At 40.8% G+C, this 27,135-nt stretch overlaps 2 protein-coding genes across 3 annotated transcripts in view; both read left to right on the top strand.

Moving 5' to 3' along the window:
• The first annotated feature begins 5 nt into the window (after positions 1–5).
• rbp3 (retinol binding protein 3) lies at positions 6–3,550 on the top strand. Its single transcript, XM_067369203.1, has 4 exons — positions 6–1,217; positions 1,306–1,496; positions 2,975–3,117; positions 3,225–3,550. Exons 1-4 carry the CDS (start codon positions 45–47, stop codon positions 3,548–3,550), a joined length of 1,833 nt encoding a protein of 610 aa, XP_067225304.1. The 5' UTR covers positions 6–44.
• A 4,499-nt stretch (positions 3,551–8,049) lies between these two features.
• The window catches only part of antxr1c (ANTXR cell adhesion molecule 1c), a 42,804-nt gene continuing 23,718 nt past the window's right edge, over positions 8,050–27,135 (top strand). The window contains exons 1-9 of one of the 2 annotated variants that reach the window (XM_067369202.1): positions 8,050–8,095; positions 8,342–8,399; positions 24,389–24,460; positions 24,582–24,653; positions 24,731–24,812; positions 24,908–24,938; positions 25,029–25,102; positions 25,183–25,251; positions 26,440–26,520. In XM_067369202.1, the coding sequence (XP_067225303.1) occupies positions 24,586–24,653; positions 24,731–24,812; positions 24,908–24,938; positions 25,029–25,102; positions 25,183–25,251; positions 26,440–26,520 (405 nt within the window). In that variant the 5' untranslated portion in view covers positions 8,050–8,095; positions 8,342–8,399; positions 24,389–24,460; positions 24,582–24,585. The other variant, XM_067369201.1, reaches the window with a different exon arrangement.

Below are 27,135 nucleotides of genomic sequence, written 5' to 3'. Positions count from 1 at the left end.
GAGTTCAGTTGCGCCGTATTAGCAGGAATCCGAAACTGGCCAAAATGGCTCAAGCTGTAGTTCTACTAGCGCTGATTTTCAGTAATGTGGCTCACTGTGCTTTCTCTCCCACACTTATTGTGGATATGGCAAAAATACTCATGGACAACTACTGCTCACCAGAAAAGCTCGCCGGCATGGAAGAGGCAATTGATGCGGCGAGTAGTAACACGGAGATCCTCGGCATTTCAGATCCTGCCATCCTTGCCAGTGTCCTGACTGATGGGGTTAAAAAAACAGTTAGTGATTCCAGATTGAAAGTCACATACGAGCCAGGTTTCGTTCCTGCAGTGCCGCCGGCCATGCCTGACATGCCTCTGGAGCAGCTGGCCGCAATGATCAAATCCACCGTCAAAGTTGAGATCCTGGATGGCAACATTGGCTACCTGAAGATTCAGCACATCATTGGTGAGGAGATAGCTCAGAAAGTTGGGCCTCTTTTGCTGGCACACGTCTGGGACAAAATCCTCCCAACATCCGCCATGATTCTTGACTTCCGCAATGCTATCAGTGGTGAGCTATCCGGAATTCCATATATTGTGTCCTATTACACCAATCCCGAGCCATTAATCCACATTGATTCGGTGTACGATCGCACCTCCGACCTCACCATAGAGCTGTGGTCCATGCCGACCCTGTTGGGAGAGAGATACGGAACCTCCAAACCCTTGATCATTCTGACAAGCAAGGATACTCTTGGGGTTGCAGAAGATGTTGCTTATTGCCTTAAACACCTTAAAAGGGCCACCATTGTTGGGGAAAACACAGCTGGGGGAACTGTAAAAATTAACAAAATCAAGGTGGGTGACACCGACTTCTATGTGTCTGTACCTGTTGCCAAGTCTATTAACCCCATCACTGGCAAGAGCTGGGAAATCAACGGAGTGGCACCAGATGTCGAAGTTGCTGCGGAAGATGCCCTTGAAGCTGCGATTGCAATCATTAAACTTCGTGTTGAAATCCCAGGGTTGGTTCAGGCGGCAGCCACGCTGGTTGCAGACAACTATGCATTTCCAAGTCTTGGGGAGGCTGTCGCTGAGAAGCTTGCATCTAGTGGGGAATACAGCATGATCTCCACAAAAGAAGAACTGGAAGTAAAGCTCTCTGCTGACCTCCTAAAACTGTCAGGGGACAAATGCTTGAAGACCACCAGCAATATTCCAGCACTTCCTCCAATGGTGAGTCTTTGTATATATGCACTACTTTTTGCATTTTTAGACATAACAATTCTGAGATTATGAATGACAATTTTCCTTTAATTTCCAGAATCCCACACCCGAGATGTTCATTGAGCTCATCAAGGTTTCATTCCACACTGACGTATTTGAAAACAACATTGGTTACCTTCGCTTCGACATGTTTGGGGATTTTGAACATGTTGCTGCCATTGCTCAGATCATTGTGGAGCATGTCTGGAACAAAGTGGTTGACACTGACGCGCTGATCATTGATCTGAGGTGATTATTGTATTGTATATTTGTTTCTCACTCTTAACGGCCAGATTTACTAAACAGGGCAAATTAGCGTGAAAGCGCAATTCCAAAAAAGTGGCGATTTTACTGACGGCACGCAAATTAAAGAACACGGACACAGCTGGATCATTTCCATAATGACCAACGCAATCTACCATGCACAGCGCAAATTACACTTTAAAGGGGCTCTATGTAGGAATGACACCCAGTGTTCAAAATAGGTACTGCATTCCAAATTCAAAATATTGTTTGGCCCGCCCCCTCATTCAAAGACGCGGGTTGATGGATTCAGAGGCTTTTTAGGTCAAGTAGAATCTGCAGTTCTCTGACCCAGGTTGTTTGTTGGTTTCCATGGTTGCAATGGTATGCGGTGTTTTCCGCCAACTGGCAACCTGTGATGTCGACATACTATTGGATAAACTGGCAGCACACGGTTTCACACGGACCAAAACAAAGACAGACATTCCGACACGGAACACACATTTCAAAGTAGAATATCTGGCTGTAGCAGTGTTTTTCTGAAGAACAAGTGGGTGAACTTAGCATGTTTCCTAAATATCTGCAAACATATTGGGGTATTTTTATGCTATATTAAAGTAAAAATCTTACATAGAGCCCCTTTAATAATGTTGGGTTAAAAACAACCCAAATTGGGTTGAAAATGGACAAACTCAGCGATTGGGTTGTTTTAACCCGGCAGTTGGGTTAAATGTTTATCCAAGATGCTGGGTAGTTTTATTTAACTCACCAACTGTTTAAAAAATACTGCTTAAAATAAACAAACAATAGGTTGGAAATTAAAAATCAGACACATAACTACTAGAGGCAACAATAATAAAGGTGAACATTTATTAATCAGCAATTTAATAAATGCTTATTGTTTAATTATTATTCATTAAACATATTAATAAATCTTAATTTCCAACATACTTTCAGTTAATTTTAAGCAAGAATACAGTAATTTTTAAACAATAGTTGAGTTGGGCAAACATTTAACCCAACAACTGTCCATTTTTAACCCAACTTGGGTTGTTTTTAACCCAGCATTTTTAGAGTGTAGCATCTGATTTAAGACATGCCTTTTTGGGCAGTAAATTATGCCACAAATACCAGTAAATTGACTAGCACAAACCTTAGTAAATAACCTTGCATGATTCATTTTAATACTCTCCTCCCATTTATTTTGCATCTGAAAAGGAAAATCCTACAAATGCATATCCAATAAGGCCAGACGCAAAAATAACCCTGTCCATGCCTTTTCAGCGCTAATGTTTCACTGCATATCTTTAGTAAATCCTGACAGTAGCTTTTAACGCCACAAGAGGGTTGCGCGCAGTAAATCTGGCTCTGTAAATCCAGCTAAATATTAAGCCAGTTTCTGAGAATTGAAATTCAATAATGTATAAATTCCAACATTTTTAATCCACAATTAACTATATTTTGAATATTACGATTCTTTCAAGGAACAATGTTGGTGGGCCTACCTCTTCTATCGCTGGCTTCTGCTCATACTTCTTTGATGGTGACAAGCAGTTTGCGCTGGACCACATTTATGACAGACCATCCAATACCACAAGAGATCTTCTGACCCTTACGCAACTTTCAGGTACTAAAGTATAAGTATTGATCTTAACATTAAAAAAAATGCAGTGTCCTGAATTTGTTTAGATAATTTGTTGTATATAATTAAGTGTGCAATTCTACTCTATCTAGGCAAGAGATACGGCAGCAAGAAGAGTTTGATAATCCTCACAAGTGGTGTGACGGCTGGTGCTGCTGAGGAGTTTGTTTTTATCATGAAAAGGCTGGGACGTGCAATGATTATCGGTGAGGCGACCCGTGGAGGTTGTCACCCTCCAGAGACCTTCCGTGTGGGCGAAAGCAATGTCTTCCTGTCTATTCCAATCAGCCATTCAGACGATGCTCAGGGTCCTTCCTGGGAGGGTGCTGGGATTGCCCCGCACATTCCAGTGCCCGCTGATGCCGCCCTCGACACGGCAAAGGGCATCCTCAATAAGCATTTTTCCGGCCAAAAATAAGTTGTTCATCTGGGCCTGGTATGGAAGCCAAATGATATAGCAAATCAGTTATTTAGAAGGATGGCATATTTCTTTGTAGATCTGTATAAATCATTAATGTTTAGAAAGTACACAGTTAAGACTTCTGTTGCTAGTTCAGATCTTTTTCTATTCTTTTTCTTTTTCTCTGTATTATTTCTAACACATCCAATCTGAAGCTTGCAATCTCTAACGCAAACTTGTTGGAGGAGAATGTTCTCAATATTCTCAAAGTGATATTCAGATTAGGCCTGTTCTGAACTTGAATGGTACTTTGTGGACTAGTTTACTTTGTACACATTATTTAAAATGTGTTTAAGCTTGTATATGCTTGTATTGTAAACAGCTACTCGTGCATATTAAACTGAAATTTGGCTTGTTTCAAATGCAACTTAAATCTCTTACTATATATTTGGGGAAAATCACGATTGAAACTAAATGATAACACTTAATAAATACCACATGGAAACTGTTATAATTGTAATGTGTTTTAAATAGAAAATTCCTGAGCTAAAATTAAAGATTATTTACCTATACTTAAAATAACTACATGCAATCTCAACTACATTCTAAAAAAATGCTGGATTAAAAATGGACAAACCCAGCGATTGGGTTGTTTTGACCCAGAAGTTGGGTTACATGTTTGCCCAAATTGCTGGGCAGTTTTACTTAACCCAACTATTGTTTAAAATCATTTTATGCAAGCCGTATAGTCATTTTTAAACAATATTTAAGTTAAATAAAACTACCCAGCAGGTTGAGCAAAAATTTAACCCAACCGCTGGGTTTGTCCATTTTCAACCCAACTAGGGTTGAGTGTAATTTTTAAAATCACAGATATAACACAAACCACTTAACCACACAGAATATAAGCAGAAACGTTCATTTTTGGTAAGTCCACCATAATACACTTTTTGCAGTATTGACTGTCATTACAAAACTATATGATGATATACATACATGCATTTACTGTGCCTTTTTTTTTTAGAAATTAGCAACAAGAACCAGAAGATGGCAGCATATCTTCTTCATCCAGCAGTGTACCAAAGCATGCTGTCAAATGCATCCACAGCCATACTAAAATTACAATTGTTTAACAGGACTTCAACAGGAATAAATCACCTTCAATACACTAAAGTGTAAGGACACGTGTTAAAGTTAGAGGTCTAATGGCCCAACAATAAAAATTGATTGCTGTATAAAGTCTTGTTAACGTATTGCTTATTATCAGGTATGTTTTGGCAACAGTCATGCTGGTTTTGGCTGGTTTTAGGCTGACTGCAGCACAAGCAAATGGCATTTGAGAATGGGCTTTCATTGATTGATTTTATGAGGAAATATGCCCCTTTCACTGAGGTGTGTTTGACATGAAGCAGACTGATCGGTGTACGACATGAAAATACCACAAGAGTGATTTGGCTCCATATGCTTCCGGTACTTTGATGTCATTCACCAATAGGTCGAACACAACTAAAGACTCAGTACACCGAAATTGCTCTGTCCTCTTATTTACTGCTGTATTTCGGGTGTCAGACATTTTGTAATGGTGCCTGAAAACTGCACTATAGAAAATCGATTCTATAATGCACCACAATAAGAAGTTGTTAAAACTCTTAATTTGTTACTGTTGTTTTTCTAAATTGACAAAAGTGGATTTGGGGATTTTGAATTTACCAAAAGCTTTTTTAAAGTCATGAGCATTTTGAAAAAATCGGTTGATTCAATGACTCACTTGCCAGGTCTGGCCAGTCAAAAGTAGCCCACAAATAGCCTAATGCGATTTTCTCCGTTGGGAGGCTGAATTCTCCACTGAATACATGTCTGGGGGGTGGTTTGGGGGTGTTGGTGAACCAAAATCATACGTACGTGGGTGGAAATCAACTTTAACCCGCAGCAACAATTTAAAAGAAGTCCAATTCTGCAGGAAACACTGCTCAAGAAGCTGCTCACTGCAGAGCCAATGGGTGGAGCTTGACATCCAGTTCCCCCTCTTTGAACGTAACGGGTGGAGCTTGGAGGTCCAGACACACTCTAACCTTACCTATCCCTAAACCTTATTAGGTTAAGCTCCACCTATATTGGATCTACAGAGGTAGATTACATCCAGAGAGGAGGAGCTGGGCGTCATTTGGCTCCATGTGGTGCTCAATGTGGACCCAATGGGTCTAGCTCCACCCATTGGCTCTGCAGTAAGCACCATTTCGCACAAAATGGCACTCACACTTAACGCCACCTACTGGTGTAACGATGTAAACTGCTGAAAGGGCCTCACTGAAATTGTAAACATAAGGAAAGGGGAAAATAAATCAAATAGAATTAATGTTAATTCATTAATTTTGACCCAACACCTGGAAATAGTGCCTTGCTAGATCATTACGGTATACCCAGCTTATTTTTCAACACGGAAGTAAGGCGTTTTCTGCAAATGTGTGAGATTTCCGATTTATTAGCTATTAAATAACAAGAAGAATATCAAATAAGTGCTGTTACCTGTAAAACTGTTTGCACTACAAACCAAGATGTTTATAAATAAGACAGTAGGCTACATTAAAATAATATGGTAAGAAATACCAATTTACAATATCAAGTAGCTGCTTTGTACAGCTAAAAATAATTGGAAGCGAATGTGCAAAATTTTAACAAAATAAGAGAGATCATACAAAATGCATGTTATTTTTTATTTAGTACTGTCCTGAGTAAGATATTTTACATAAAAGATGTTTACATATAATCCATAAGACAAAAAAAATTGCTGATTTTATTAAAATTACCCAGTTCAAAAGTTTGTGAACCAATTTTATGTTTTGTGATGGTTGTTCATGAGTCTCTTGTTTGTTCTGAGCAGTTAAACTGAGCTCTGTTCTTCAGAAAAATCCTGCAGATTCTTCAGTTTTCCAGCATTTTTGCATATTTGAACCCTTTCCAGCAGTGACCGAATGATTTTGAGATTCATCTTTTCACACTGAGGACAACTGAGGGACTCAAACACAACTATTAAAAAAGGTTCAAACATTCACTGATGCTCCAGAAGGAAACACGATGCATTAAGAGCCAAGGGGTGAAAACTTTTGCACAGGATGAAGATGTCACAATTTTTCTTATTATATCTAAATATCATTGTTTTTCATTTAGTACTGCCCTTCAGAAGCAACAGAAGATACTTGCATGTTTCCCGGAAGTCAAATTAAATGCAATTTACCTTGATCTTCAAATTCCAAACGTTTTCACCCCCCATCTATTAATGCATAATGTTTTTTTTTCTGGAGCATCAGTGAATGTTTGAAACTTTTTTAATAGTTGTGTTTGAGTCCCTCAGTTGTCCTCAGTGTGAAAAGATGGATCTCAAAATCATTCAGTCACTGCTGGAAAGGGTTCGAATATGCAGAAGATGCTGAAAAACTGAAGAATCTGCAGAAGCTGGAGGATTTTTCTGAAGAACAGAGCTCAGTTTAACTGCTCAGGACAAACAAGAGACTCATGAACAACCATCACAAAACATAAAAACAGTCATGGATCATCCAGGTACAGTATTAAGAATCAATGGTTCACATACTTATGAATGGGGTTATTTGAATAAATCCAGCTTTTATTTTTATTTTTATTTTGTCTTATGGATTATATGTAAACATCTTTTATGTAAAATATCTTACTCAGGACAGTACTAAATAAAAAATAATATGCATTTTGTATGATCTCACTTATTTTGTTAAAATTAACATTTTCACAGATTCTGCAAGTTGTTCACACACTTTTTCTTGCAACTGTATATTCTCAATCAACATGCAATTTTGTGTTAAATTAAGTGTTATATTATGTTATATTATATATTATGTTATAAATAAAACGAATGATGTTGAATTACAAACAAGTGTAAGAAATTACGTTTTATTATGCGATAATGTGTTTATATAGTAAGCTATGCGTATTTTAAATTAATATCGTTCGTATATACTTAGGATAATCATTAACTGAGTTTGGGGAGACCCGATTTCGAGGGAGGATTTGTTAAAAAAATAAAGTGTACTGGTAAACATTCTGTAGAAATATTCTATTCTAGTTTTAAAAGTAGCAAAAACATAAAGCAATAACAGCGCAAAAACACATATTTTGCATATCCAAAGGAAGGGAGGAAACCTTCAAGGAGCAGGAGAAGAAAATGACCCACTTTTTTTTTTTTTTTTCTACAAGAAATTTGACACCAGCACCTCTTCTTCCAACTCCGAGACTGTACTCTTTTCTCAAACGACTCCGTCTTTGCTTTGCACATTTACATTAAATAGCCAAATCAAGCGCTTGGGGGGAAATCGGGGAAAATACATCTGGCCTTTTTACAAGTGGATTTCAAAAGTTCTTCAAAATTCCCCCAAAACAACAAACCACCCCGACTTTTATATAAAGAACACTAAACACACATTTGGATTTTTTTTGTGTGGTGTTTTCCTGGACATCGTCTTCCTGTGCAGTTCACATTGGGGAATAGCGTGTTTTCATCATCTTATCTCCAGTTTTGAGAGTTTGCAGACTGATGTGAGTAAGGACTGCGTCAACATCCGCTAAAACTCCTCTTCTTTGTGTGCATCCTTCCCTCAGGATCTCAGCAGAGGCTCTTTTTCAGGCTCGATATTAGAGATAATGTGAATGGCCATTTGCTTTACTGCGGATTGATGTTTTTGCATTAAGAAACGATGGCACGTTCAGTCGTAAAAATGTGTTTCTGCGTACTTTTCTTTGGACTTTTGTTGTTCACGCTTCCATCTGCGGGAGCTGAAGAAGATGTGGAGGAGGAGAGATCATGTCAGGGCGCCTTCGACTTGTATTTTGTTCTTGACAAGTAAGTAAGAGTTATAATTCAATCGTTTTTGCTCATTGTTTTGAAACAAAGAACCAAACCTTGTCTCTCTTTCTCCCTTCTCTCTCTCTCAAACTTAAAGGAAAGAAATCTGTTAGTTTTATCTTTAATCTCTCTGGTCTTACAGCTGCTAAACTGTCTGCTAAACCCGTCAATCACATATAAAGGTAACATGATCTATGAAGTGCAAATGTTAGGGATGCTTTTGCGGTCTGTTGGCCTGATGTTTTCCACATTGAAAGATACTGCCTGGATAAAGTAGGGCAGTACATTTCCACTCACATCTTCTGTATTTTCCCCAAATTTCTCAAATTCCCCTTCACCAAAATAGATATTCACCAGATGTCCATTGTTTGGTATCACTTGGCTAGGTTCAATTAGAGTTCAGGGAGACAAAACAAAAGTTTTTTCATTGGTTTCATTGGTTCCATGAAGAACTATTTAAAATCCATGAAACCTTTCCATTCCACAAAAAATGATTAGATGATTAAAATGTACTTTGGGGAACCGAAAAATGGATCTTCGATGGCATTGTTGTGAAAACCTCCATGTTTATTTGTAGGAGTGTAGTCAGACATTACAATGCACTACCGGTGACAGTTTGCAGAAGTCATTGGGTTTATTTTTGTATTGTGGCAACTTGTTGTTTTGTGCCCTGTGTGTGTGTAATGATGGGCAAAGGGGTGGTACATGTGAAGTCTGCTGAATAAGCACTTCAGACGGTCACAACTCCATTCCTCTGTGGTTCTCTTTTCCTGTCTCTTGTCCTATTTGACCATTGTTTAACAGACCCAGAAAGACAACATCCTTTCCCAGGATTTGGACGTGTCGGTCTGGGAAGATTCTTTACAGGATGTTTAATCTAATCGCACAATTATTTACGTGAAACACCTTTTTTTGTATGTGAGACTTAAAATGCAAAATGTAAGTTTAGGATTGTCTTGACTGTCATAGATGTTGTAAGTCTTATTATTACAATATTGATCTCTTATTTGTTTAGTTGGTTTTAATATTCCTTTATTTCTTAGCGGGTCATTGACGAATAAGGTTTTTAAAAGTGTAAAAAAAAAACATAATGGAGATATAATTAATTTTGAAGTTTTATTAAGTGTTAACAATGAGATTATGTGGTTTTTATAATCAATGAACACTGCTTTTGTCATTTTTTACAAAATTTGTCACCAAAATTTCAGTTTTACCGAATTATGATATTTTCATACAATTCAAACAGGCTAGCTAGCTAACAAAAAACAGTGAAACATATATATTTAGTACAAGTTTTTAAAATATTACAACATTTTCCATGTTTTATAGCGGTTGCACCGAATGACCTGATGTTTCGGGACATGCGTATGATCAAGTGAAAACATAAATTTATCAAATAGTTAAAAGAGAGTTAGTTACTTTGCTTCATGACCATGTGGTGCATGCAGGTGTCTGAATGATGTCACATCCTGTCACATGATATTGACCACATGACTTGATCCAAAATGGTCTCTTTATATTGGTTACTCCAAAGGACATCAATGAATTTTTCCAGACATTCTTTCTCATAACAAAGCAACGACTTCTACACATAATTGTAATACCATTGTGCACTATGTTGATATATGATGTTATAAAAGCATGCCAGAATAAAAAATATATACATTATTACATTTTAAGATATTTTAATCACAAATGAAATGGCTGTATTGGCCTTTGACCTGTAGACACTTCAAAATACCTTAATATGTAGCAAAATATAATTAAAAGCTTTTGGATTCAATAAAAGAGATCTAGTTGTACTACCTTACATACTTTGGATGTCATATTTTTGGTTTTTATTATTATTATTAAGGCCTTTGGACAAAAAAATAACCTGTCACGTGATTGACCCTTTTACACTTTTGAAACCAGTAAATGCATGATAAATCCTGTGTTCACGTTATATGATTTTCATGTGTCATGCAACATGCTCTGGAATTGTTTAGCTGAGAGCAAGCAAATACGAGGTCCTTTTCCACCCAGTGTTTCTCATGATGTGATGGCAGAAGACATAGCCAACCCCAACACCCTCCTTTTTCTCTTTACAGACTTTGGAAAAACTGACATTTAGTAAAATCACATGCACATGAACATCTGCAGCCCTCTAAGAACATTCGACAAATTAAAGCAATTTCATTTGCATGCATTAGCCAGTATTTTTAATCACCATGCGTTTGCGTGCATAGAGGGCAAAATTATTTGTTCTGTATATGTTTCATCACCAAATGAGAGGAAGTTTAAGTATCAAAGCATCACAAACAACAGCTGTATTGTGCAAGAGTTTTTGGCTTCAGGTGCACCATTATTGGGCTTCTGAGAAGGAGCTTTCCTGGATCTGTTTTCGAGGAATCTGAATGTTTATCTGATCATAAAGAATTGTTTTGACATCTCACCTCAAGGATCTTAAATTATGAGATTTAAAAAATCTGTAAAATCAGTATGGTCCTTGAAACTCACTAGGCAAGTAAAAAACATCTTTAACATTTAAATATTTTGGAATCGAAAACATTTTTACTATTGGCCAACACTTAATGACTGATGGCGTAAGATTAAAATGAAACAAAGATATGCTCCATTCCTCTTTCTTATGTGATGTGAATCATTGTGGAAAGTCTCAACATTTCAATGGAATATTGGATGCACAAAATAGCAAATGTGGGGCTAAAAAAAGGGCCAGATATAAAGATATTACGCAAATATGCCCCAGAATTGTCCTTCAAGCCTGGCATCACTGCTTCCACTTCTGCTTTCATGTGGCCCAAAGGCTTTCTGGGAAGTGGCAGCCTTGGGTAGTGATTCAGAATCAGTCTACCAGCCCATGGCCTGCTGTTTAACAAGTGGAATAAAACAAAGTTGTCCGTGGGAATGCGAAGCCTTCAAACCAGACGTCCTCAGAGGATCTGATCTCTTGTGATTTTTGCTGGTGCCACTTTAAAGGTTCTTAAAGAGATAATTTTCATTTTTGTGTGAACTACCCAATGATTTACTCATCCTTAAGCCATCCAAGGTGTATATGACTTTGTTCTTTCAGACGAACACATTTGGAGATATATTTAAAAATATCCTTGCTCTTGCAAGCCTTATAATGTTGGTGAATGGGGGGCGAGATTTTGAAGCCCAAAAAAGTGCATCCATCCATCGTAAAAGTAATCCATGTGGCTCCGGGGCTTAATAAAGGCCTAAATATGGATACAAAAGGCCTTCAGAAGGCCTTCATTAACCGTATGGATTACTTTTACGATGGACGGATGCATCTTCTTTGGGCTTCAAAATCTCGCCCCCCATTCAATCCCATTATAAAGCTTGGAAGAGCCAGGATATTTTATAATATATCTCAGATTGTGTTCGTCTGAAAGAAGAGTCAAATATACCTAGTATGGCTTGAGGTTGAGTAAAACATGGGATAATTTTTGGGCAAACTATCCCTTTAAAAAGATAGAAAATGAGAAATGTGTCATCATATTCACCCTCTTATCTATCCAAATCTGACTTTCGTTCTTCTGTGAAAAACAAAAGATATTTTGAAGGTCTTTTTGTCCATATAATGCATTCATGTAGCTCAAACAGTATAGACCATGGTGCTTGCAACTCCAAAGGTTATGGGTTTGATTCCCCTGTGAATGCTTGAACTGATTAAATGTTCACAATGTAAGTTGCTTTGGATATAAGTGTCTGCCAACAACAACATTGTATGAACAAAAAAGGCATTTTTCACAATGTGTTTGTGTTCCACAGAGGAAAATAACTCATATAGGTTTGAAAAGACATGATGGTGAGGAAATAATGACAGAATTGTAAGCCATCGCTTTACGTCCCTCAGACCACCTGACTCTTGAGATTGGAAATCAGTTATTTTGTTGTCTGTCAGCAATGTCTGATTTACTTCATCATCTTCATGAGTGTTTTGAAGCAACACTGTGGTAATCATAGTTTTGGTCTCAGTAAGTGTTGTTTAGCTCAAGATAACATTGAGTCATCTGTTTTAAAACAGCCAGGATAACAGCTGTAGGGTGCCAAGGATTCATTAACATCGGTTCCTTCTCTGAGAGCCATGTTGAGTTTTCCCAAGATCTTATTCTAGTTCTCCCAATACACCCGAATTCAGTTTTACCTACCGGTAAAGGTCCTGGAACAGTTTTAAGAGACATGCATTCCTAGTTAAATGTTATCACACACCACAAATATGCTTTCTGGATGAAGACCAGAAACTGCTGTGAAGTTTACCCAGGGCGTAAAAAGTATTCGGATATGCAGAGAGCTTGTGTTTTCAGTGCAGAAAACTGAAAGACTAAAATCGAAGAAGCTTGGGCTCACATGCCCAGCTCAGATCTGAAGCTGAATGTAGGTTAGTGGTTTTCAAAGCCCAGTAAGTTGAACTGGAGTGCAGTCATTTATTCTAGGATGGGATGCACTACTCAAATATGACAATTTTTAATCATTTCGATGGGTTTTTCCTCTTGAAAATTAACATAAACCCCTGTTGGGCTGCTTTAGAGAAGAGGAAGAGTTGTTGTAGTCGAGTGTTGTTGTCATGCCGTCATTTTACGCCGGACTGCTTCACAAACGAGGGTCAATTCAACACAAAAGATGAACATGACGACACATGCTAGTGGATGAGTTGAATCAACTCCACAGCAACTACATCAATTTATCCACTAACCATTCAGAAACGTCTAAAAGTTGTAACTTCTTCCTGAGTCTTTCCATCAGTGTCGACTCCGGTTTGAACAATGTAAGGATGAACACTTTTGTCATTTTGGCTGCGTGAGATTCTCCAGCTTTGTTGTTGTTGAGCTGTTAAAGCTCCGCCCTCTTCTGGAAAGTGGGCGGGAGCAGCAGCTCATTTGCATTTAAAGGGACACACACAAAAACGGCAAAAAATAGGGGCAAATTTGACAAGCTATAATAAATGATCTGTGGGGGATTTTGAGCTGAAACTTCACAGACACATTCTGGAGACACCAGAGACTGATATTACATCTTGTAAAAGGGGCATAATAGGTCTCCTTTAACAAAAGCAAACATAAAAATGCATTTGATACAAGTCTTTGAGCTCTTTTATGGTGACTCGTGTTTCACAGGACTCTCACCCAATCACGTTACGAGTGCAATGCTGTATCAGGTGACCGAACAAGCAAGTGAAATACATCAGAAAAGCCAAACATATGTGATGCAAATGTCAAAATGTATTAGTTTATAAATCATGCACTATGGTAAACAGTGTATTGAGGTCATAAAATAGTATAGTGCAAGTCTTTATAAATCAATAATCTGCCACTGTAATCCTAATTTACATGAAAAGGAATGAAAGTTGTTGGTGATTTACTGCCACTAGTGTTCATTTCAGCTGGAAACTGTAGTGAATTGCATGTATAGCAGGGGTATTTAATGATCCGATCTCTATATTTCCTTTCCAACAGAGGTCCGGACAATATATTTGGAATAGTTGGGCACCAATAGTGCTTTGTAAAAGAAAAAGAAAAACCTAAAGAGTCAAAGATGAGGATATTGGGCCCTCAAAGCTAAAGCAGTGGCATCTGAGAATTTTTTTATAAAAAAAAAAAAAATATCTCATCATTTGAGCCCAATTAGATATGCAAGTTATTATTTTTTACATTTACATAGCCTACATACGTAGAGCAGAATTTCAGAAAAGATACTGTATGGGGGTTCAGGGTTTTCAATATATCAATGCATCGCCATTCGTGGATTGATTCTGATATTTTTCAAATGCATCGCAAATTGATTCTGAGCTTAGTTTTTAACAGCAGATGGTGCTGTAGGTTATTTTTTAACCGCATGCTCAAATGCTCACGAAGAAGAGTGCTCTTGCGTTCGGCCGAGTTTGAGAATGTACTTGCACCTCAGAATGCTTTTATGACGCGAAATTAATGTAAACAGCACACTGCAAACACCCTTGTAATTCGCTTCAAACTTTTTGAATTTTATGAATGATTATTTTATAGAAGGTTCCAGTGGTGTGTGTAAGGAACTGGCTGTTTCTAAAGCACGCAGTGCCATGAGAATCACAATAGCTTGAATGAAGCACGTTTGACTGCAGATAAAAAATATTAGAAGGTAAAGCACCAGAAGATCATTACCATAAACGACCCCGAGTGCTTGTTTTGTGAACCGCTCTGTTGTTTTGACACGTAACTAGAAACTGTAAACGGTGTGCTAGCGTTATCATTATATCTCGCGGTCCAGTTGGAACCAAGCCGGGGTCCTCTATTTGAGGATGCCTGATGTATAAGTATATTTGTGGTGTGTCGGAGAGACAGTTGGGATACCTCACAACACCTATTTATTTTAATATTGTATGTTTGCTATCTCAAAAAATGCTTATGGCCCCTTTAAGGCTGTTTATAAACACGACGGAGATCATCCAGACTTGTTCTGTTAAACTGCTCTAGGCCTAAAAGATGTTTGAGGTCCCAGAGGAGCAGTTAAAACAGCAGTGTCAGGGAAATGTCACCATAATATTTTTACCATGTCTCAGGCATTACAAAGCAGGAGGAAAGGGAGGCAATGCTGACTTCACATAAACCTAAACCGACAGTCACGTTTTCTGGTGCTTTAAACACAATTATTAGCATTTAGCTCCTTTAATCTGACGTGCTGACAGGTAACTACACTTGACAGCATGGAGATGAGCTATGTTTTGGTTTCTGGTTCTGGCAGATACGCGGATCTGAAAAGTCAGTTTTAGGATTCGATCTCGAGGGAAGAGATTGGAAGACTGATCTCGGAGCAGATGAGACCTGTAAGAGCAACACACTTTTCTAATTATCCCTCTTCCAAATATTGCTCCAGTGAGTCTTCCTGTCTTGGCTCTTGTTGCATCAAACCGCAATGACTTTCACATGTCTTTACATATGTGCCTATATCCATGTATACGGACGGTTGTGTAACTGTAGAAAACATGAGTTTTGTGGGTCATTTAAAAGATGACGTCGCTGTTTGCGGTTTGCTCGTAATTCCTTTCTCTGGAGATAAAGATCATCTTCAGAGTTGATTTATTAAGTTGAAATCTTGTTGTAGGCTTTATATGGTTTAGTATAACCCAATAAAATTAGATCAAAGAGTGGCACCGCAACATATTTCATCAAGGATCTCACTTGAGAATAGACCGCTTCCTTTCCTAACGCTGTTTGCACAGGTGAGAAAACTGCAAGCTAGGCACCAATCCCATGATTGCTGTTACCTCAAGAAAGTCATGCTTCCAACACAAACAGAGTCCATTGTGATGTTCGAAAATGTGAAGTTGAAAACTGTGGCAAGGCCTTAGCATGACCTGCATATTCTTGCCAACATTCACCTCTCTGTTACTTATGGTCTGTTCTGCCGTTTCAGAGCATGCTGGCTTTGCTCTGGCCCGTCTTTTGTTGACTGTGTTATAAAAACATCTTCCTCCCACGCTGGTCCAGAAAGAGGATTTTGAGAGCATTCATTACTCTCCTTCAGGGTAAAACAAAGTCCTTAGATTAGCATTTCTCTAGAGGAACACAAACAGCATTTTGTAACAATAAAATCAATCCAGTTGAGATGAGTCATACTAAAAAATGGGTTCCGAAATTCTGTCATCATTTACTCACCCTCATGTTGTTCCAAACCCATAAGACTTTTGTTCATCTTCAGAACATAAATGATTTCTGTCCCTCCACTGACAGTCTACGCAGCTACCACTTTAACACTTCATAAAGAGATTGTAAAACTAATCCATATGAATTAGGTGGTTTAGTCCAAATTTTCTGAAGACACTCGATCTCTTTATATGATGAACAGATTTAATTTAGGCTTTTATTAACATATAAACATTCATCAACTCATACATCAGTTGTGGTAAACAGAAGCTCAAGCATGTTTGCTTGACGTGCGAGAACCAATGAGGTTCATTCTTGTGTTACGCAGCACGTTTGAGATTAAGTAACAACCAATGAGGTTCATTCTGGTGTTACGCAGCACGTTTGAGCTTCAGTAACAACCAATGAGGTTCATTCTTGTGTTACGCAGCACGTTTGAGCTTCAGTAACAACCAATGAGGTTCATTCTGGTGTTACGCAGCACGTTTGAGCTTCAGTAACAACCAATGTGTTACAGATCCCTTGTTTCCCTGGACTCCATTTCCCAGAATCCTCCTGTTCTCCACACCTGCACTCACTTCCCTCGTCAGTTCCTCATCATCACTCATCACCTGCACCTGGACTCTATTGTTAGCACTCCCTTTATATTGCACTCACTCCCTTCACTCCTCGTCCGTTCTCTGTTTTGTTAAGGTGTCTGTCTGTTGTTCATTGCCATTGTTTGAAGTAAAGTCTCTATTATCGTGGAAATCCGTATCTGCCTCATCTCTCTACCAGCCACCCGTAACAGAAGAACGGACCTAAACCGACCGGATTTTCCACGAACAAAAAAATGGAGACTTTCCCCAGCTCCCTGGATCCAGCTCCTCCATCGCCTCTCACCCTAACAGCCAGCGAACGCATTATCGGGCTCCTGCAGGTAGGACGTTCGCTGGAGAGGTATGTGGAGGAGTTCGTTGAGCTTGCTTACTTGTCTAACTGGCCCGACGCTCAGTTGATCTCCCTGTTTTTGGATGGATTGGATGACGACACTATCCGTTTAGATGAACCTGTTTTTTGTTTCTCCTTAAGCGAAACTATCAATTTAATTTTGTGGTTGAATGGCTCCAATTTCTTAGTAGAAGAGGTTCAGGATCAGTGTTGTCGTCCGGTCCATCCAGAAACACGGTTGGCCGGGCCAGTCAGTCAACCTCCGGCTTCCTCCGCATACCGCTCCAGCGAACTCCCTGCCTGCCCCAGGCTGGACCCATATTCCGCTACTGGGCCCAGTAAGCGGAGGAGGAGGAAGAAAGCGGCCCCAATGTCTCCAGAGCCCGCTCCAGTATCTCCAGAGCCTGCTCCAGTGTCTCCAGAGCCCGCTCCAGTATCTCCAGAGCCCGCTCCAGTATCTCCAGAGCCCGCTCCAGTATCTCCAGAGCCCGCTCCAGTATCTCCAGAGCCCGCTCCAGTATCTCCAGAGCCCGCTCCAGTATCTCCAGAGCCCGCTCCAGTATCTCCAGAGCCAGCTCCAGTATCTCCAGAGCCAGCTCCAGTATCTCCAGAGCCAGCTCCAGTCCCCACAGAGCCAGCTCCAGTGCCTGTGGGGATTTTAATTGTATTTGAGGGGATGAAATGGCCCTCAACCCCAGTCTCCGCCGAGCCAAGTTCTCCAGTCTCCTCCGAGCCAAGTTCTCCAGTCTCCTCCGAGCCAAGTTCTCCAGTCTCCTCCGAGCCAAGTTCTCCAGTCTCCTCCGAGCAAAGTTCTCCAGTCTCCGCCGCCGAGCAAAGTTCTCCAGTCTCCGCCGCCGAGCAAAGTTCTCCAGTCTCCGCCGCCGAGCAAAGTTCTCCAGTCTCCGCCGCCGAGCAAAGTTCTCCAGTCTCCGCCGCCGAGCAAAGTTCTCCAGTCTCCGCCGCCGAGCAAAGTTCTCCAGTCTCCGCCGCCGAGCAAAGTTCTCCAGTCTCCGCCGCCGAGCAAAGTTCTCCAGTCTCCGCCGCCGAGCAAAGTTCTCCAGTCTCCGCCGCCGAGCAAAGTTCTCCAGTCTCCGCCGCCGAGCAAAGTTCTCCAGTCTCCGCCGCCTACGAGCCCTCAGCTCCAGCCGCCGCCGCCGAGCCCTCAGCTCCAGCCGCCGCCGCCGAGCCAGCCGCTCCAGCCGCCGCCGCCGAGCCTGCCGCTCCAGCCGCCGCCGCCGAACCTACTGCTCCTATGAACTGTGTTTTTGAACCCTCCAGCCCAAAGACTGTTTTCCCTCCCTGCCTCCCTCTCCCGCCTCCTCCAAGTCATGTCTATACTGCACCTCCACCTCAAGCCCCCTCGCCCAGATCTCCACCTCGGACCTCTGGGCGATTACCTTCACCCCGGCTCCAACCTCCCTCTGCTCCACCGTTGCCCATCAGTCCTCCAGCTTCACCAGTCTCCATCCTGCCTCCACTCACACCTTGGTCATTCATCAGCCTGCCCTCCCCTCTGGACTTCACTCCTCCGTCTCCGCTCCGTCACTCCGTCCCTCGGATTCAGTTGGCCTCCTCACTCCCCCCGGTGTTCGTTTTGTTGGCTGTCCTTCTGCTTTCACTGCGGCCTTCTGGAGCCCCGGCTGCGCTTCGGTCGGCGGAGCCTTCGGTTCCGCCATCACCCGCCAGTCCTTCAGCGACGCCTGGGCTCAACGCCTCGAAGGCTTCGGCTCCTGACCCGCCATGGCTGCCCGCTGCACCTGACCCGCCATGGCTGCCCACGGCTCCTGACCCGCCATGTATGCCTGCTGCATGTCTGCCCGCTGCACCTGACCCGCCATGGCTGCCCGCTGCACCTGACCCGCCATGGCTGCCTTCAGCCCCTGACCCGCCATGGCTGCCTTCAGCCCCTGACCCGCCATGGATGCCTTCAGCCCCTGACCCGCCATGGATGCCTTCAGCCCCTGACCCGCCATGGCTGCCTTCGGCTCCTGACCCGCCATGGCTGCCCACGGCTCCTGACCCGCCATGGCTGCCTTCAACCCCTGACCCGCCATGGCTGCCCACGGCTCCTGACCCCCCATGGCTGCCCACGGCTCCTGTCCCGCCATGGTTTTTGGACCTGCCCTGGAGACCTCCACTCCAGTTTACTCCTTCCCCTGCTCCGGTTTGAGGTCTCCAGGGCGCCCGCCCCCCTCCCGGTTGTTACATCTACGGCGCGAGGACGCGCCTACCGGGAGGGGGAGGTACTGTTACAGATCCCTTGTTTCCCTGGACTCCATTTCCCAGAATCCTCCTGTTCTCCACACCTGCACTCACTTCCCTCGTCAGTTCCTCATCATCACTCATCACCTGCACCTGGACTCTATTGTTAGCACTCCCTTTATATTGCACTCACTCCCTTCACTCCTCGTCCGTTCTCTGTTTTGTTAAGGTGTCTGTCTGTTGTTCATTGCCATTGTTTGAAGTAAAGTCTCTATTATCGTGGAAATCCGTATCTGCCTCATCTCTCTACCAGCCACCCGTAACACAATGAGGTTCATTCTGGTGTTACGCAGCACGTTTGAGCTTCAGTAACAACCAATGAGGTTCATTCTGGTGTTACGCAGCACGTTTGAGCTTCAGTAACAACCAATGAGGTTCATTCTGGTGTTACGCAGCACGTTTGAGCTTCAGTAACAACCAATGAGGTTCATTCTTGTGTTACGCAGCACGTTTGAGCTTCAGTAACAACCAATGAGGTTCATTCTCGTGTTACGCAGCACGTTTGAGCTTCAGTAACAACCAATGAGGTTCATTCTCGTGTTACGCAGCACGTTTGAGCTTCAGTAACAACCAATGAGGTTCATTCTTGTGTTACGCAGCACGTTTGAGCTTCAGTAACAACCAATGAGGTTCATTCTCGTGTTACGCAGCACGTTTGAGCTTCAGTAACAACCAATGAGGTTCATTCTGGTGCTACGCAGCACGTTTGAGCTTCAGTAACAACCAATGAGGTTCATTCTTGTGTTACGCAGCACGTTTGAGCTTCAGTAACAACCAATGAGGTTCATTCTCGTGTTACGCAGCACGTTTGAGCTTCAGTAACAACCAATGAGGTTCATTCTGGTGCTACGCAGCACGTTTGAGCTTCAGTAACAACCAATGAGGTTCATTCTGGTGTTATGCAGCACGTTTGAGCTTCAGTAACAACCAATGAGGTTCATTCTGGTGTTATGCAGCACGTTTGAGCTTCAGTAACAACCAATGAGGTTCATTCTGGTGTTACGCAGCACGTTTGAGCTTCAGTAACAACCAATGAGGTTCATTCTGGTGTTACGCAGCACGTTTGAGCTTCAGTAACAACCAATGAGGTTCATTCTGGTGTTACGCAGCACGTTTGAGCTTCAGTAACAACCAATGAGGTTCATTCTGGTGTTACGCAGCACGTTTGAGCTTCAGTAACAACCAATGAGGTTCATTCTTGTGTTATGCAGCACGTTTGAGCTTCAGTAACAACCAATGAGGTTCATTCTTGTGTTATGCAGCACGTTTGAGCTTCAGTAACAACCAATGAGGTTCATTCTTGTGTTACGCAGCACGTTTGAGCTTCAGTAACAACCAATGAGGTTCATTCTCGTGTTACGCAGCACGTTTGAGCTTCAGTAACAACCAATGAGGTTCATTCTGGTGTTACGCAGCACGTTTGAGCTTCAGTAACAACCAATGAGGTTCATTCTTGTGTTATGCAGCACGTTTGAGCTTCAGTAACAACCAATGAGGTTCATTCTGGTGTTACGCAGCACGTTTGAGCTTCCCCAAGAACCAATGAGGTTCATTCTCGTGTTACGCAGCACGTTTGAGCTTCCCCAAGAACCAATGAGGATCATTCTCGTGTTACGCAGCACGTTTGAGCTTCAGCAAGAACCAATGAGGTTCATTCTCATATTACGCAGCATGTTTGAGCTTCAGTAACAACCAATGAGGTTCATTCTGGTGTTACGCAGCACGTTTGAGCTTCAGTAACAATCAATGAGGTTCATTCTCGTGTTACGCAGCACGTTTGAGCTTCAGTAACAACCAATGAGGTTCATTCTCGTGTTACGCAGCACGTTTGTGCTTCAGTAACAACCAATGAGGTTCATTCTGGTGTTACGCAGCACGTTTGAGCTTCAGTAACAACCAATGAGGTTCATTCTGGTGTTACGCAGCACGTTTGAGCTTCAGTAACAACCAATGAGGTTCATTCTTGTGTTACGCAGCACATTTGAGCTTCAGTAACAATCAATGAGGTTCATTCTGGTGTTACGCAGCACGTTTGAGCTTCAGTAACAACCAATGAGGTTCATTCTGGTGTTACGCAGCACGTTTGAGCTTCAGTAACAACCAATGAGGTTCATTCTTGTGTTACGCAGCACATTTGAGCTTCAGTAACAACCAATGAGGTTCATTCTGGTGTTACGCAGCACGTTTGAGCTTCAGTAACAACCAATGAGGTTCATTCTTGTGTTACGCAGCACATTTGAGCTTCAGTAACAACCAATGAGGTTCATTCTGGTGTTACGCAGCACGTTTGAGCTTCAGTAACAACCAATGAGGTTCATTCTTGTGTTACGCAGCACGTTTGAGCTTCAGTAACAACCAATGAGGTTCATTCTGGTGTTACGCAGCACGTTTGAGCTTCAGTAACAACCAATGAGGTTCATTCTGGTGTTACGCAGCACGTTTGAGCTTCAGTAACAACCAATGAGGTTCATTCTGGTGTTACGCAGCACGTTTGAGCTTCAGTAACAACCAATGAGGTTCATTCTCGTGTTACGCAGCACGTTTGAGCTTCAGTAACAACCAATGAGGTTCATTCTCGTGTTACGCAGCACGTTTGAGCTTCAGTAACAACCAATGAGGTTCATTCTTGTGTTACGCAGCACGTTTGAGCTTCAGTAACAACCAATGAGGTTCATTCTGGTGTTACGCAGCACGTTTGAGCTTCAGTAACAACCAATGAGGTTCATTCTGGTGTTACGCAGCACGTTTGAGCTTCAGTAACAACCAATGAGGTTCATTCTGGTGTTACGCAGCACGTTTGAGCTTCAGTAACAACCAATGAGGTTCATTCTTGTGTTAAGCAGCACGTTTGAGCTTCCCCAAGAACCAATGAGGATCATTCTGGTGTTACGCAGCACGTTTGAGCTTCAGTAACAACCAATGAGGTTCATTCTCGTGTTACGCAGCACGTTTGAGCTTCAGTAACAACCAATGAGGTTCATTCTTGTGTTAAGCAGCACGTTTGAGCTTCCCCAAGAACCAATGAGGTTCATTCTGGTGTTACGCAGCACGTTTGAGCTTCCCCAAGAACCAATGAGGATCATTCTTGTGTTACGCAGCATGTTTGAGCTTCAGTAACAACCAATGAGGTTCATTCTTGTGTTACGCAGCACGTTTGAGCTTCAGCAAGAACCAATGAGGTTCATTCTCGTGTTACGCAGCACGTTTGAGCTTCAGTAACAACCAATGAGGTTCATTCTTGTGTTACGCAGCACGTTTGAGCTTCAGTAACAACCAATGAGGTTCATTCTCGTGTTACGCAGCACGTTTGAGCTTCTGCAAGAACCAATGAGGTTCATTCTTGTGTTACGCAGCACGTTTGAGCTTCTGCAAGAACCAATGAGGTTCATTCTTGTGTTACGCAGCACGTTTGAGCTTCAATAACAACCAATGAGGTTCATTCTCGTGTTATGCAGCACGTTTGAGCTTCAGTAACAACCAATGAGGTTCATTCTCGTGTTACGCAGCACGTTTGAGCTTCAATAACAACCAATGAGGTTCATTCTCGTGTTACGCAGCACGTTTGAGCTTCAATAACAACCAATGAGGTTCATTCTTGTGTTACGCAGCACGTTTGAGCTTCAATAACAACCAATGAGGTTCATTCTGGTGTTACGCAGCACGTTTGAGCTTCAGTAACAACCAATGAGGTTCATTCTCGTGTTACGCAGCACGTTTGAGCTTCAATAACAACCAATGAGGTTCATTCTCGTGTTACGCAGCACGTTTGAGCTTCAATAACAACCAATGAGGTTCATTCTCGTGTTACGCAGCACGTTTGAGCTTCAATAACAACCAATGAGGTTCATTCTCGTGTTACGCAGCACGTTTGAGCTTCAATAACAACCAATGAGGTTCATTCTCGTGTTACGCAGCACGTTTGAGCTTCTGCAAGAACCAATGAGGTTCATTCTTGTGTTACGCAGCATGTTTGAGCTGCAGCAAGAACCAATGAGGTTCATTCTCATGTTACGCAGCACATTTGAGTTTCTGCAAGAACCAAGATTTCAAGATTCCCTTTAAATACATAAAAGCCTAATTTTGTTTCATGATATAATGTTGTCGTGTCTCTTCAGAAAATTCAGACTAAACCACTAAATTCATATGGATTAGTTTCACGATCTCTTTATGAGCTTTTTGAAGCATCATAGTGGTAGTTGCGTACACTGTCAATGGAGGAACAGAAATTGCTCAGATTTCATTAAAAAAATTCTTACGGGTTTGGAACAACACAACACTTCTGGCAAAGTTCTCTCAAAGTTATGAACAAACATTCTTCCAGTCACATTAATAGAATGTTTGTTCGAAATTATCTGTCTTTAATAAAGTTATCAAAAATTTAGCACATTATTTATGCATCACATTATTTATGCATCATTCATAGAGGGGGTTCATTCATCATTTTTTTTCCTGAAATGATTTAGTTGGATGTTCGTGTAACATTTTTTAAATGTTACTGCTTGTTTCAGAATGATTAGAGAATGATCCCATGTTTGCAAAATCATGGAAAATGGAATGTTCCCTTAACGTTCGCATAACCAAAAGAAAGTTTTTAAAGCATTGAAAAAAAATGGTCATTTTGAACGTTCAGAAAACAATCAGAAATAATGTTTTCATAACTTAATAAGAATGTTAGCAAAACGTTCTTAGAATGTTTGCGTTAGCTGGGCTAAAATCATTTTGTCAAACTGGCACAGGCACCGGTTTCATAAAGTGACCCAGTTACTGTTATGTCTGGCTCTTAGACTAAATGTGTTACATCAGCCAGGGAAAGAGATTTACACCACACAGAGCCAGTTTCTGCTGCATGTTTCATTAATTAAGTCAACTGACTCAAGCACAGATCAGTAGACTCAATTAGCTCATTTCCCATTTGTCATCCAGCATTAATGAATTAGCACTGGGACTGAGACAGGAAATGACCAGCTGTCATAGAGCGTTTACAGCTGTGCCTCAAGGGAAAACCGAAGGGGTCAAAATTTGATGGCTTTGCTAAGAAACTGCTTTCCAGAATAAGTTAAAAGCACCAATAATTAATTTGAAGGACTCTCGTTTGTATTGATCCAATGCATTTAGAGGGTAAAAGCAGGAACATCCCATTTATTGATATTTTTCACCTTTTTCCCTCAGGTCAGGAAGTGTCAAACACCACTGGCATGAAATCTACGCTTTTGTTGAACATTTGGCTGAGAAATTCACCAGGTACTAAACAAACAAATGCATTGAATCAAACTATAAGACCCAGCTGAATGGCATGTTATAGTTGTGTAAGATTTCTATTGATGATTTCACAAATTTGTAACGTTTTTTCATCGTCTTACAGCCCTATGCTACGAATGTCCTTCATCGTCTTCTCAACCAGAGGAAACACAATCATGAGACTCACAGAAAACAGGTGCAGAAAGACACGTTCTCTAATGCTTCACATTTTTAGAAACAGTTACTTATTTTATTCTTCTCATTGTTTCAAAGGGAGACCATAAGAAAAGGCCTTAATGTTCTAAGACGAGAGATCCCAGGTGGAGACACATTCATGCATCTTGGTCTAGAAAAGGTAAAATGTTCAAATTAAAGCTGTTTGTCATTCAAATGAGCTATTTAAATGTGCTTTGCTTCTTTTTAACAATATTATCTAATCTTCATTCACAGGCAAATGAGCAAATACACCAGGAAAACTTTGGTAGGCTTCCATTAAAGACGCCCATTGTCACGTATTGCTGTCATTACAGTTTTTCCTTACCAACATTGGCATCTTCTCTCCACTTTTTAGGAACTGCAAGTGTCATAATTGCATTGACAGACGGTGAGCTTCAAGAACATCAGCTGATAGCAGCTCAACAGGAGGTAACGAGCATTCAGGCTGCAGACATTTATAAACCTAAAGGGACATGGTTTTTAATTGCGATTGCTTGATATTTAACCAGGCAGCACGAGCTCGGGGATTGGGTGCAATCGTGTATTGTGTTGGAGTGAAGGACTTCAATGAAACTCAGGTGATGATGAAACTTTTGTTGAGGGTTTTAAAGCACCATTTGTCTTGAACTAGTACATATAGCTTGTTAGCAGTCAGCGTCCCCATATTGGGACAATTGGCATGCTTATTTATTGCCTGTTTTCCCTATCACCCTTAATCATCATAAATTACTAAATCATTCAATAGCTTCAATTTTCAAGTGTATCATTTGAAAGCGCAAACACTCAAAATTCATCAGTTTCGAAATTGAACATTGCGCTACCATTGAAACGGTACTTTAAAACCTCATAGCGGGCTACATTTTTGTGATATTAACTTCAGATTTGGAACACAACTTGGTTAGACATATGCTGTTGATTTTAGAGTCCAAATTATTTTCTAAAACATATTTTTATGTATAAAATAATTTCTTTTTACACTTTCATTTTTTGAAGCCGCTAGAATAATCTGAGTGAGTTTTGCAAATTTTGTTCTGATTGGCCTCTGTTAAACTTGTCTGATAGCTGCACAAATCTCATTGGACAATGCCGGACATGTTTTTTGAGATATGTCAATATCCTCAAAGACAATCATGGCACCTTGGACAAAGACACTGCATGCCAATTTTCAAGTCAATCAGACTAACAGTGAAGTAGTTATAGACATTTTCATGTTTTTTTCATCAGTTTTGAAATTGCACATTGCGATAACATTGAAACAGTACTTTAAAACCTTTTATCGAGCTCAATTTTGGGGATATTACGTTTAAATTTGGAACACAACTTGGTTAGACATATGGTGTTGGTTTTAGAGTCCAAATTATTTTCTAATATATATATATTTGTAGAAAATAAAAACTACAGTCAACTTTACTGTCAACTTAAACTTGTATAACTTTTGTACACTTTCATTTTTTGAAGCGGCTTCAATAATCTTACAGTCTTCTATAAAAAGAGTTCAATCTTACCAAAGCATTCATGAATTACAACCATTTAAGTTCAGATCTATGCTCAAAGTGACAGTTAACAGATTAAACTAGTATCAAAGCATCAATACGTTCTTCCATCTTGCACACAATTTTGTAAACTCTTCCTAAACCCTCAAGTATGCACTTACCAGAGAATGTAATTCAAGGTAAACCATGCACTTTATATGGAGGAAACCAATTGAAATCAACCAATCGAGACTTTGATCAGCTGTAAATAAACATCTGTTTGTCCTGTTCTAGCTGGCTACCATAGCGGACACCAGTAAGCATGTGTTTCCGGTTTTGGGAGGATTCCAGGCACTGAGAGGAATGATTGACTCGGTAAACCGAAACTTGTGGAAGATGAATTAAAAATGCATTCTTCTAAGATGCATGTTTCTTTACTTAAAGGGTTAGTTCACCCAAAGATGAAAATTCTGTCGTCAATTACTCACCCTCAAGACTTTTGAAACACAAATGAAGATATTTTAATGAAATCTGAGAGATTTCTGTCCCTCCACTGCTTTAGTTTGTTTGCTGATCAATGTTTATATGACTAAATTGAATATGTTAATCATAGAAGATGATGTGCCTTTTCAAAAGACTTGGAATCATATGGATCTCTTTGTGAATGTTTTGAAGTGGCAGAGTTTTGGTTGAACAGACTTTCAGTGGAGGGACAGGAATCTTAATTTGCTTTCTGAAGATGAATGAAAGTCTTATGGATTTGGAAAGTTGAGTAAACGATGATGGAATTTTAATTTAGTGGTGAACTAACCCTTTAAAGTTGAAGTGTGGGATTTTTTCAGTGTTAAAATATTTTTTCATATATATCCACGATTAATAGCCACCTTATTTTTCACATTTGTAACCATTTGTAAAATGATTCACCTGAAAAGTTTTACATTATAACACTGGTATTTTCAAAACATCAATCAAGTTTGTGTTTCCCAAGAC

The sequence above is a fragment of the Chanodichthys erythropterus genome, chromosome 19 (genome assembly GCF_024489055.1).
Source record: "Chanodichthys erythropterus isolate Z2021 chromosome 19, ASM2448905v1, whole genome shotgun sequence".
NCBI classification, from domain to species: Eukaryota; Metazoa; Chordata; class Actinopteri; order Cypriniformes; family Xenocyprididae; genus Chanodichthys; species Chanodichthys erythropterus.
Note: the sequence above shows the minus strand (reverse complement) of the source record. Positions and strands in the feature narration are given on the sequence as shown.

What these genes read in the sequence shown, in the direction of transcription:
- rbp3 (XM_067369203.1), top strand. Translation starts at nt 45, where the DNA reads ATGGCTCAAGCTGTAGTTCTACTAGCGCTGATTTTCAGTAATGTGGCT. An exon ending in TTCCAGCACTTCCTCCAATG is followed by an intron (nt 1,218 to 1,305) that starts GTGAGTCTTTGT and finishes TTTAATTTCCAG; the next exon opens with AATCCCACACCCGAGATGTT. An exon ending in GCGCTGATCATTGATCTGAG is followed by an intron (nt 1,497 to 2,974) that starts GTGATTATTGTA and finishes GATTCTTTCAAG; the next exon opens with GAACAATGTTGGTGGGCCTA.